Raw genomic sequence first — 12,500 nt, 5'->3', positions numbered from 1 at the left:
TTTCAAATAAAGATACCAAGAGAATAAAGAAAATTTGATAATAGGAGTAAATTAGAAAGTTGCTTAAAATGTCATGTTCTATCTGAATCACGAAAGAAAAAAATTGGGTTCAGTGTCCCTTTAAGATGGCGGGGACAATTGTGGGGTGGGGAGGGAAGAGAGCTGTTTGGAAGGGATCATTTTGTAGCTCTAGTGCTTGTCTATACCTATGTGTTTAACCCTTGAATTATAAAGTTTTCTTCTAAGCATAATTAACCATATTATTATATTGTCCTTTTAATGTCCAAGTACAAAGGATTGTTTCCATCTAATTACAAATTTCAATCCAATCACAGCTAAAACATACTACAGAATATGATTTATTGGCCCATATTTATCAAGCTCCGTCCGGAGCTTGAAGGGCCGTGTTTCTGGCGAGTCTTCAGACTCGCCAGAAACACAAGTTATGAAGCAGCGGTCACAAAGACCGCTGCTCCATAACCTGTCCGCTTGCTCTGAGCAGGTGGACAGACATCGCCGGAAATCAATTTGATCGAGTACGATCGGGTTGATTGACACCCCCGTGCTGGTGGCCTATTGGCCGCGAATCTGCAGGGGGCGGCGTTGCACCAGCAGCTCTTGTGAGCTGCTGGTGCAATGCTGAATATGGCGAGCGTATTGCTCGCCATATTCAGCGAGGTCTGTCGGACCTGATCCGCACTGTTGGATCAGGTCCGACAGACCTTGATAAATCGAGACTAATGTGTCTAACTGGTGCTGTGTAAATCATAATCAGTTATACATTTTTGGATTTCTTCAGGGTGGTTAAGATAATAGTCTTTAATTCACCTACTTTAGGCTACAATACTTTTTCTTATTCAGTATTTACCCATTACAATCTCCTTGTTCAAGATTGTTTAGATGTTGGGTCATAATTACTTGGAAAATTAGAGACCATTACTATTAAGCACTATAGCCAATTTGACCAAACCTTCTGTTTCTTTTCAGAAACAGGAAAATAAAAGCATTAAATTGGTCGCTGCTGTATGTTTAGCAGGTTTAACCAGTTCGCTGTTTAGAAGAAATGTATTGCAAACAATACTGCTTCAATTCCACAATGTTTCTGAAAGCAGATAAAAGTGATTCTAAAGAAAGATACCATGGGGCCGATTTATCAAATGTCTGTCTGACATGATCCGCTCAGCAAATCATGTCCGACAGACATCGCTGAATGCCGACAGCATATGCTGTCAGCATTTAACATTGCACAAGCAATCAGCTGCTAGCAGGTAGTGTCAATCAACCCAATCATATGAGATTGGGCAGATTGATGTCCGCAGCCTCAGAGTCAGCGGACCAGTTAAGGAGCAGCGGTCTTAAGACCGCATCTTTATAATTGCTGTTTCCGGCAAGCCTGAAGGCTCGCGCAGAAACAGGGGCTAATCGGCCATGAAGGGTGCTGGGCAATACTGAGATGGATCTCATTTTCTATTATCTTCATATTTTATTTTTCTCCACGTCCTAGATAGAACATTTGTAATATACAAATGCAACCAGATTGCAAACATAGGGAATTTAGTACAATATAGGACTGAAGTGCTACAGCAATGAATGGGGGTACTTAGCACCTCACTGCACCAATCATGACATGCTGTGATACAGACAAAGTGCTAAATCTATCAATTCAGAGCTACAGCAAATAAAGTTTCTCACAATTCTTATTGAACTGGGCAGCCAAGTGTATACAGCTGAAGACTTATTTGTGTTTCACTTTCAGCTTGCTTTAAGCAGCAGTAAATGGTACAAAACCTCTAGTGTATTACAAACATTGAGGTACATAGCCATAATAGCTGGAAAGATAGTGAAGAGCTCAATATAGGTTTGGAGCAGGCCCTGTGGGATGGGAGGTGTAGTTGGGGGTTTAGCAACAGTGTTGCATTTTGTTGGGGGGTTAGCTTACCTTTATAAGGTCCTGACAGGAAGTCCAAAGCCTCTTTTCAATCCTTGTGGCTGAAGATTCCTGGTTGCTCCACCTTCCCTTGCTTGTTGTTAGGATGACGGCGTTGAGTCTTACGGCACCCATATGGGTTGTTTAGGTTAACACTGCAGGGATAGGGTTATTTAAGCAGGCCTCAAATTTTTCTCTCGCCAATGATAGATGGTTTGTGTGGTAAACAGATCTGGATGCCCTTATTAGTAAGATATCTTAACACTTTGCTGGCAGGAGATCTTAGCCCCTTGTTTTCCATCTTTGGCTACTTGAGGAATTTTAGTGACTCATTTTTCCACCATCCATAGTTAAGTCAGTTATGTTTGTTATGTTGAATAAACTCAGAATGTTATGGTCTTTTCCTCCATACATGGTCCATACTTGGTCTTGTGTCTTATTTATTATGGGGTCTTTAATACCTTATGCACTTTTACAAATTCATGGAATAAATAATAGATTTGCATCCTGTCTGGCTTATTAACCTGCTCTGCCAGTCTTCCCTCACTGCCTTTTGTTCTGTATTATTGTGTGTTAATCAGAGGCCATAATATCTGTCCCACTCATAGCAAGCAGAGCGTACTCCATCATACTCCTCAATGGTAGGTCATGTCCAATCTGCTGTTGAGGAATATAAAACACCATAGACATCATTTTGAGTAGCTTCAGTTCCATCTTTAAGAGCAATATGTATTTTAAATGGAGATTGTAAATGTGTTTTGTCATTCTAGGTGTTCCTGAGACGACAGGATGGGTCAGAAGACTTTAACAGAAACTGGAGAACTTATGTTGCTGGATTTGGGAACACCGACAATGAATTTTTCATGGGTAATACAAATCAAGCCCTTTTAAATGTACTAAATATTAGCTCTCTGAAAAGTAAAATATATATATATTATTAGAGATGTAATGCTTTAGGTACAATGTACATTACTTGCTCAGCATAGGACAGGAGATAGTTTATTCAGGAAGAACCTACTGGAATGTTTCTCAGCTCCATTTTGACTTATTTTAAGTATATCTCTTCTTGGGTGAGCTAGTGGTTAAATCCTTTAAGTATCTTATCTTAGGAGTTAAAAATTAAACTTTTATGATTCAGATAGAGCAAGCCATTTAAAAAAACAAAACTTTTCAATTTACTTTGATTATCAAAATGTGCACAATCTTCTTATATGAGCACTTTCTGAGGCACCAGCGCCTTCAGAGCATGTGCAAGAGTTCGCAGTATATACTATTTGTGATTGGCTAATGGCTGTCACATGATACAGGGGGCAGGGAAAATGAAAGGAACTGAAATTTATCAGGAACAAAATACAATTTATTTGGAATTTAGACTGTGTGTTATTGCACTGTTCTTTTATTACGCATTTGCTGATTATGCAATTTACCATATTTAATTTAATTGTAAATAGTAAACATGTCAATGCACCAAATAAAAAAAAAGTTTTCAATAAAGAAGGTATTATATTGCTTTACGATGTTTGCTAACAGGTCTGGAGAATCTACACAAGATAACCTCCCAGGGACAGTATGAGCTGCGTGTTGACCTCAGAGACAATGAAGAAACCGCATATGCTATTTATGACAAATTCCTTGTTGGAGATGCCAAGAGTCGTTATAGACTTAAGGTTTCCGGCTACAGCGGAACAGCAGGTGGGTACCATTTAGAATTATTATACAGGATAAGCCATCTTTTGAATTACTGCTATATAAAATAAAATATTTCAGCTCACCAGAATACTTAAAGAAATAAAGAGGGTGTGACAGGCTTATTTAACCTTCCATTCATTAAAAGTTGTAGTTTAAAATCTGTTCAATAATTTACACTGTATATGAAAAACAGAGAAATGGAGAACAGCTATGGGTTAAGGACCCAGATATGTATACCACAGTTGGCGCCATCTTCCAAGGTGTATATCTGCTGTTTAGTCACCACCATACCATAGGGCGCAAATTACAGCCATTCATGATGATTAAAACTGAGTTAACTTTATTGTATACGATTTTAAAAACAACCCTGTCTTTATTTTGTTGCAATAAAGTTTTTGTTTCCCATATTGATTAGTGTCATCTAAGTGGAAGCAATCTCTCTCTTTTTTTTTTTAAATCAAAAGTAGTTTATACTTTTATGAAAACAAAATGTATTCATAATGTTGAGAATCCAGGAGTTCATCACTTGTAGGATTATACTTCCTGGTATCTCCTCAGTTATACACATGGTCAAGTAGAAACGGGAAAAAAATAGAAAAGCTGGAAAGGATTAAAATGAATAAATGAAATGCAAAAATAAATCCTTTCAAAAGCCATATAGGATAACAATGGTGAGGCTTGTGGACTCTCACCATCATGAAAGAAGTTAATTTATCAGTTAAGAATAAATTTGTTTTCTTTCATAAGATAGTGAGAGTCTACAAGATCATCACATGCGTGATCTTATACCCAAGCAGTAAAGTCCACAAGACTGCCATGAAATAGAGGGAAATACAAATAAAGCAGGAGTGTTACTGATGAGGAACATCAGCCCTTGGTACTTTCCTGCCAAAAGCCACCTCAGAAAAGGCATAGATATCAAAATGATATAGATTAACAAAGGTATGTAAAAAAGGCCAAGTAGATGCTGCACAAATCTGATCCATAGCGGCCTCATTATGGAAGGCCCAAGAAGTTGGCACTGCTCTAGTGGAATAAGCAGTAATGTGTTCAGGGGGATTCTTGCCACAACCAAATACACCTTTCTGATTAAAGCCTTAAGCTAAGAGGAGGCGGAGCCTGACCACGCAGGAAGATGGTCGCACACTAGGAGGGCTCCTGCTTCTAATACTGATAGATATGCTGTTTTTAGCATAAATGCTACTTCTCTAAACTAAACTAGTTGGTGTATAACCCAGCCCAGCATTAAATCCTTAGTGCGGTATACTTTGTAACCGGAGAAGGGCCATTTCTCCTTCTCAGAACAGCGGCCGACAAGCTCCAGCCCTAGGGGTGAAACACCACGTGGACGTCTTATTCACTTAGCCTGTTACACTTACGAAGTGGCGGATCGCCCCTGGGCATTCACAAACTCACCCGGAGGAGATCGGTCTATCCAGGAGGCTTCCTTCTTGCTGAGTGCGGTTGGAGTGATAGTGGATCAAACCGCTCCATAGCCGGTACCGGATCTTCATTGCGGTAGTGTACAGGCCCCGCGACACGGAGTGGGGGAGTCCCGGCACTTGTCTTCAGCTCCAGCTACAACAGGAGCGATAACTTCCCACATCACCAGGGATCCCTTTGAAGTACCTGACCCGCTCCTCACAAGGTCTATAACGGGGATACAGCTCCCGGTAAGCCACAATACCATTTTATCAGCAAATCATACAGGGGGTGACAGAACACTGTTTAAGCAGGGCTGATTGTGATAAACTGTCCTGAAATAGTTACACCGCAGGCACACACTCTTCTTGCCACAGCTCTCCACCACACTGCAGGGCACAGTCTCTCCCTTGCCTCTCAGATGGAAAAAGCATTGAAAGGGTTTACAAGGGCCACCTTAGATTTTACAGCAACCTAAAGAAGGGGTTATATTACAGTTGCCTGGTGCCAGCACACCAGATTTGGCCTGGGATCTGCTAATACCACTACATTGGACCGCAAGTAGCGGTTAGGAGCCTAAAAATTTTTTCTGATCTCCTATGGGACTGTAACTGGGATGTAAATAGCTCCTTACCTGACCAGTGGATAAGGCCTAGGTAACAGGGCCGGTGGAGGGAAATTACATCAGTGTTTTGCAGTTAGCCCATCGCTCTCCTTGGGGGTATGCCTAATAAAAGGGCTAGCAAATCTGACAAGATATCAGCCTCTAAGCCCATGAACCAATTTCTCAAACCTATAGCCTCAGCCAAGGAGACTCCTGGTGGCAACATGGAGAGCTCCCAGGAGGCCTTAAATCCATCTATACTACATAGTGCTGACACTCACCCCCAGTTTATCACTAAGGAAGATTTGCATCACTTATCCTCTAAGGAAGACATCCAGAGTGTGTTGAGGGAAATGAGGAGCTTGTTTGGGGATTTAAGAAAAGACTTTTCAGCGCTTGAAACCAAAGTATCAAAGATAGAAAAGGCCTCTCATGATAATGCTACTTCCATCCAGCAGCATACGACGGATTTACAAAACCATTCGGACAACCTCCAATATTTAAATGATAAAATTGAAGATATGGATAATCGTGGCCGCAGGAATAATCTGCGTTTTCGAGGAATCTCTGAGACAATTGCACCTCAGAATATTGAGGGTTATCTACAAGCCCTATTTCGAATCATTAAAGACTCTCCATCATCTCCCGAGATCCCTATAGAAAGAGCGCATAGGGCTCTTAGGCCCAAACCCCCTAACAAAGCGCCACCGAGAGACATAATAGTTAGATTTTTGAGCTTCAAGGATAAAGAGGAACTACTTCAGTTTGCCCGCAAGAAACATTCTATCACCCACGCTGGAGAGGACATCCAAGTTTTCTCTGACTTATCACCCGTTACCCTGCAAAAAAGGAGAGACTTAGGCCATATCACATCTGTTTTGCGAAATCACAGGATCCCCTATAGATGGGGTTTTCCTGTCTCGATCATCGCCACCAGCAACAATAAAACTTCAATCTTCCGACCCGGGATGGACTACAATGTTTTTTTTGAGAACTTGGCAATTCAGGCCCCATCCACCAGTGGATCCCTACCGGAGAGGCCCCAAACATTCACCCGGCCAGCAAGTGATCGCCCAGGGACTGAGTAATTTGGGTAATGTACCATCAGACTTTGTGAGCCCATGATATGACCTCTCAACGGTTCTATATGATTGTATAAATAATAGAAACAAACAAAGAAAAAAAAAAAAAAAAGGAAAAAAATATATAACCTCTTTATAGGTGCTCAAATATTGACGTACCATGTTTCATTGTTTATTATGTTTTTCACATGTTTATTTCCTCTTATGCACAAGTTATTATGAATGTTTGGTTTCCTGCGAGGTTAGTCTGTTCATAGATATATATCACACTATGGATACAATGTTAATCTTCTTTCAGCTTGGACTGGAGGTTAATGCCCCTATTGGGACACCGACCCCACATATGTGTACAGTGTATTAATGCTTATCTTGCGCAATGATATATAAATGCACCTGTCTAATGTGTTCCTGTCCCTTTGGGCCCTGGGACACCCAATTTACCTATTATTTGTTGATAGTTATGTCACAAATGCTTTAGAACCTGTTTGGTCTGTTTTTCACTGGTGTAGGGATTATAGGCTAGTATGGGTGTATCTGTACGGACCCCTTCCTTCCCTGGTCATACCACGAATAAAGCCCCCTTGGACTATTTATTAAATGAAGCAGTTGGCAACAAGCAAAAAGTTAAGCCCACCCACCCTCTGATGCACTACAGACTAGTTATTTATATGCTAACAGAAGCCGAGTCACCAGAAGGCTTCGGTAATAAGACCTGAGGGATGGACCCTAAAATCTTACTACCCCTACATATTCTAAAAATGGGCCCTGCCCACTTTAATTTGGCCCCTACATAAACAGCCCTCCCTAAACTATTTGTTCACTAAGGAGTATGTTACAGTAGAGTTTTTACTTAGATCTACCAAATGCTAAAAAAGAAAGTTGGATTCTATCTTTTAGATCTCTTAAAATAACACCTGGGCTGGTCTACACCTGAATAATTAAAATGCTAAATGTATATTTACGTTATGTTATAACTGACATCAGTAAAGGGGCTTATCCCCTAACTTTGTGTTACACGTATACTACAGGGCTCTTCACTTATTGTAAATACTGAGAGTGTCCTGGGTCCCCTGGATCCCCGGATACTAGTATAGTGCTAATACCTTGTAGGTAATTTCTTATTCTGAACTACTTCCCCCCCCTTTCTTCCCGCTTACAACCTACCTCTAGTGACCCTCACCTCCCCTTAAATCCCCCCTTTTTTTTTTTTCTCTCATCTAAACATGGCCACTCAATACAAGTCTAAAAGGTTCTTTGACCACTCAATTAACCTAACTACTATAAATGCGAAAGGCCTGAACAACACAGGCAAGCGCTCTATAGCTTTTAAAGAACTGAATAAGTTACAGAGCCATATCATTTTATTACAAGAAACTCACTATAGGAAGGGAAAAGAACCCAAATGGCATAATCCTCAGTTCCCGATGGCCTATTTTGCCTCGGGTCAGAATAAGAAAGGAGGGGTAGGCATAGTGTTCCATAAAACGGTCCCATTTATCATGACACATACTGAGAAAGATCCGAATGGGCGTTATCTTATACTAGTGAGAACCCTCTATGGTCACTATATCACTTTGGCCTCAATCTACTCTCCTAACCATGGACAAGAGACCTTTTTAAACCAAGTCTCTGACCTTCTCCTGGAACACTCCAGGGGAATCACGTACTTAGCTGGGGATTTTAACGTAGTAGCTGACCCCTCAGTAGACACCTCACGTGGAGTTACTTGTACCCCTACATCCACGATTAGACAGGTTAATGACACACTTTCAAAACTTACCCTACATGACGTATGGCGGACTCTTCATCCCACAACCAGAGACTATTCCTTCTACTCCATTCCACATAACAGCTACTCCAGAATTGATTACATTTACACAGACTCTTGTGGACTCTCGATCACACATCACAGTGTTATTGAGCACATAACGTGGTCGGACCATGCACCGGTCACCTGCTCAATTCTATGGCCTGACATCCCGATTATACAAAAAACATGGAGATTAGATGACACCATACTTGACAACCCCTTAATCTACAATGACGTCCTTAAAATCTTAAAGGAATATTTCGAGATTAACACTTATCCTTCCTCTTCACACGCTACCATATGGGAGGCACACAAGAGTGTTATAAGAGGTGCACTGATTAAACACAAGGCTTTCCTCCACAAGCAAATTAGAGCCAGGTATCATGATATATACAAACTAGGATCAGCACCTTAGAAAGCAAACATAAGACAGACCCCTCGTGCACCAACACCATCACACAGTTGAAGGAGGCTAGAGTTGAGCTTCAGAAACACCTGTCGGAATCTCACCAAAAAGCCGCTCTTTATCTAAAACAACACTATTATGAGGGGGGCAATAAACCAGGCTGAATATTAGCTAGAACCCTTAAGAGGAGACAGCTCCGCGCCCACATCCACTCCCTAAAATCCTCTGACGGCCGCCTACTTCATAGTAGCGACCAAATAGCTAATGAGTTTCATAGGTACTACCACTCACTTTATAATATTCATGACCATCCCCCTGACTCTGCCCACGCAGAGGATACACTTCGGCAAGAAGCCTTTGTTAATTCATATCTGAGCAATCTTGACCTTCCCACACTGGCTCGGGAGGACTCGGAATTCTTGGACTCCCCAATATCTGTAGAGGAACTCTACTCTGCCATCAAAAACTGCCCAAGGGGGAAAAGTCCAGGCCCTGATGGATTTTCCTCAGCTTACTATAAAAGATTCAGGGACATCCTGGCGGGACCACTCCTGGAGCTATTCAATGGTCTTCGGGAGAACCCCTCTTTGTCTAGAGTCCTCCTGGAAGCACATATCACGGTTATTCCCAAACCGGGAAAAACTCCAGACTCCCCTGGTCATTTTAGACCTATTTCCCTTATTAATTCGGACATGAAGCTCTTAGCAAAAATCCTAGCGACCAGACTCAATAAATATTTACCAGACTTGATATGTAATGACCAGGTGGGATTTGTCCCTGGCCGAGAGGCCAGGGACAATACTATTAAGATCTCACAGCTAATAGACCATGCTAGGGCCTCGGGTCTCCCCCTAGTCCTCTTCTCCACCGACGCAGAGAAGGCCTTTGATAGGGTCAGCTGGGTCTTTCTGCGTCGGGTGTTGGAGAAAATGGGATTTGGTCGGGCCTTTCTACATTCGGTTTTTGCGCTCTACTCCAACCCCAATGTTAAAATAAGAATAAATGGCACTTTATCAGAGACTTTTGACATCAGAAACGGCACCCGACAGGGTTGCCCTCTGTCCCCTTTATTATTCGCTTTGTCAATAGAGGTTCTGGCTCACACTGTGAGACATAACCAGCAAATCAAAGGCCTAAGGGTAGGAGACACAGAGCACAAGCAAGCAATTTATGCAGATGACGTCCTATATACACTAACGAACGTCTCTGAATCCCTGCCCATACTTCTCAATGTCCTCTCAGAATATGGCAAAGCATCGAATTTCTCCCTCAACCTGAGCAAATCAATACTCCTTAATATCAATGCTTGCCCCAGAACAGTTCAATCCATGCAACACAAATACAACCTCACTCTGGCCACGACTAAATTAAAGTACCTTGGAATTTACCTAACCCCTTGCCCCTCTGAGCTATTTAAAAATAACTATATCCCTCTCAAAAATGAAATAGTCTCAGATCTCTCCTCCTGGAAAAATAAATATATATCCTGGCTTGGAAGGATAGGAGTGATTAAGATGAACATCTTGCCCCGAATCCTCTACCTTTTACAGGCCCTACCTATAAATCTGCCTAAAGGATTCATTACCCAGTTGCAGAGGATCATAGAACAATACATCTGGGCTAACACCAAACCTAGAATACCGAGGCGCACTATGTATTTACCAAGGGACAGGGGGGGCTGGGGCTACTGGACATATCCCTATATAAAAGGGCGATAGGTCTACAAAGGATAGTAGAATGGGCACAAAATGAAAAACATAAGGCTTGGATAGACTTAGATAGACAAATTCTCAAAACAAATAATGTGAGCGCACTTGCATGGATACCACCCACACAACGTCCTAGTACAATTAAGAAATATCACCTTCTAGACGAGACATTTAGCATTTGGGACACGACTATTGCAACATCTACCCATCTTTCCTCAAGACACTCCCCCCTAACACCAATACTCGAAAATCCTGGGATTCCATACCATAAAGTGGGACGCCTGAAACTAACACACTACAAACTAAAAGAGGGCTCAGTTTTTGGAGTGGTGGAAAATGGAAAAGTAGCCCCGCGGGCCTCATTGGAGGCCGCCCAACCTACAATTTTTTCCTCCTGGTTACATTATAACCAATTGATACACTTTATCTCTTGCCATAAAAATAGACAAGATTTGGGCAGATCACTTACTCCTTTTGAGAGGCTCTGCGCAGGAGAATCTATACCAAGACACTTAATCTCCCTCATATACAGGATAGCATCCTTGCACGAGACCGACATACTGCCGACTTATGTAAAAAGCTGGACTGAGGAATTGGGGCTAGATATTGACACAGAATCCTGGTCAAGAGCATTTAGACTTATTAAAAAATCTTCGGTTTCGTCGACTATTCAGGAGCTTCACATTAAGCTCATGAGTCGATGGTACCTGACTCCAATGAGACTTCACAAGATATTTCCTGCAGCCTGCCCTATGTGCTGGAGAGGTTGCGGTGAAAGTGGCTCTCTTCTTCACATATGGTGGTCATGCCCAGTCCTGAGGCCTTTTTGGTCGGAGGTCTTCACTAAGATATCTGACATTCTCAATTTGCCGATCCCAAACATGCCTGAGACTTTATTATTTCTGTCGCTCCCTAAGACACAAAGTCGGTTACATCTTGCCCTATTGCTAATTATGCTCACAAGCGCTAAGAAACTGATTCCAAAAAACTGGAAAAAACAAAATCCCCCTACTCTGAGAGAGTGGCAATCCCAAGTGGAGGAAATTCTCATTTTGGAGAGATATTTTTACTTTAAAAATCATAAAATGGAGGAGTATGAGACTATGGTGGCACTTTGGCACGGTACAATTTGAGTGGAGCCAGGAGTAGCGACAACCTTAGAAAGAATATCACTGTTGTTTTGTTTTTTTTTTTGTTTTGTTTTTTCTCTGTCCCTCCCAGTCCCACGTCCCTCTTCCCTTCGCCCCCCCCCCTTTTTGTCTAGCTCCAGCTTCTCTCTCTCTATACACCACTTACTCCCTCTTTCCCCCTTCCCTAAAGTATTCTAATACATTACTCTTATATTTGATCGCCCTAAAATTTGTAAAAGAATTTAAGCTAATCATCTCTCACCCCCTACATGGTAAAAAGGGGGGGGAGCTCTTATCTAGACGAAGTGATTGTATACCCTGCCTTATGTTGTAAACGAACAATCCATGTTATATCTCTGTGATATTGTTCTTGTTTGTTTTTCTCTAATCCTGTACACGTTTACTGTTTTTGATTATTTACACTTCAATAAAGCTTATTTGAAAAAAAAAAAAAAAAAAAAAAAAAGCCTTTAGCTAAGCAGCCAAGGTAACTGCAATAGCTTTCGGCAGATGGAACAACTTGCATTCCAGACTTGTTTAATTCATTGGACACCAGTTCAAAGACTGACTCAGACAAAGGGAAGGTAGAGAGCTGCTTGAGAGTACTCTACCACCACCAGGGACCAGGCAGCTTCCTAAGATGGCCGCAGAGAAGGGGAGGAGGAATTCTCAGAAGGCTTGTAATTAGTGCACAGATCCTGATGCCCTTAACCATTAGAGT

General features: G+C 41.7%; 1 protein-coding gene across 1 annotated transcript in view; it reads left to right on the top strand.

The window, feature by feature from the left end:
- TNC (tenascin C) overlaps positions 1-12,500 on the top strand; it is a 115,954-nt gene that overhangs the window by 100,055 nt on the left and 3,399 nt on the right. Inside the window, exons 20-21 of the mRNA XM_053695475.1 lie at positions 2,698-2,794; positions 3,458-3,619. Of these exons, the coding sequence (XP_053551450.1) occupies positions 2,698-2,794; positions 3,458-3,619 (259 nt within the window). The remainder of the gene's footprint in view (positions 1-2,697; positions 2,795-3,457; positions 3,620-12,500) is intronic.

Source organism: Bombina bombina, chromosome 12 (genome assembly GCF_027579735.1).
Source record: "Bombina bombina isolate aBomBom1 chromosome 12, aBomBom1.pri, whole genome shotgun sequence".
NCBI classification, from domain to species: Eukaryota; Metazoa; Chordata; class Amphibia; order Anura; family Bombinatoridae; genus Bombina; species Bombina bombina.
The sequence above is the reverse complement of the archived record's forward strand: the minus strand, read 5'-3'. Positions and strand labels throughout refer to the sequence as shown.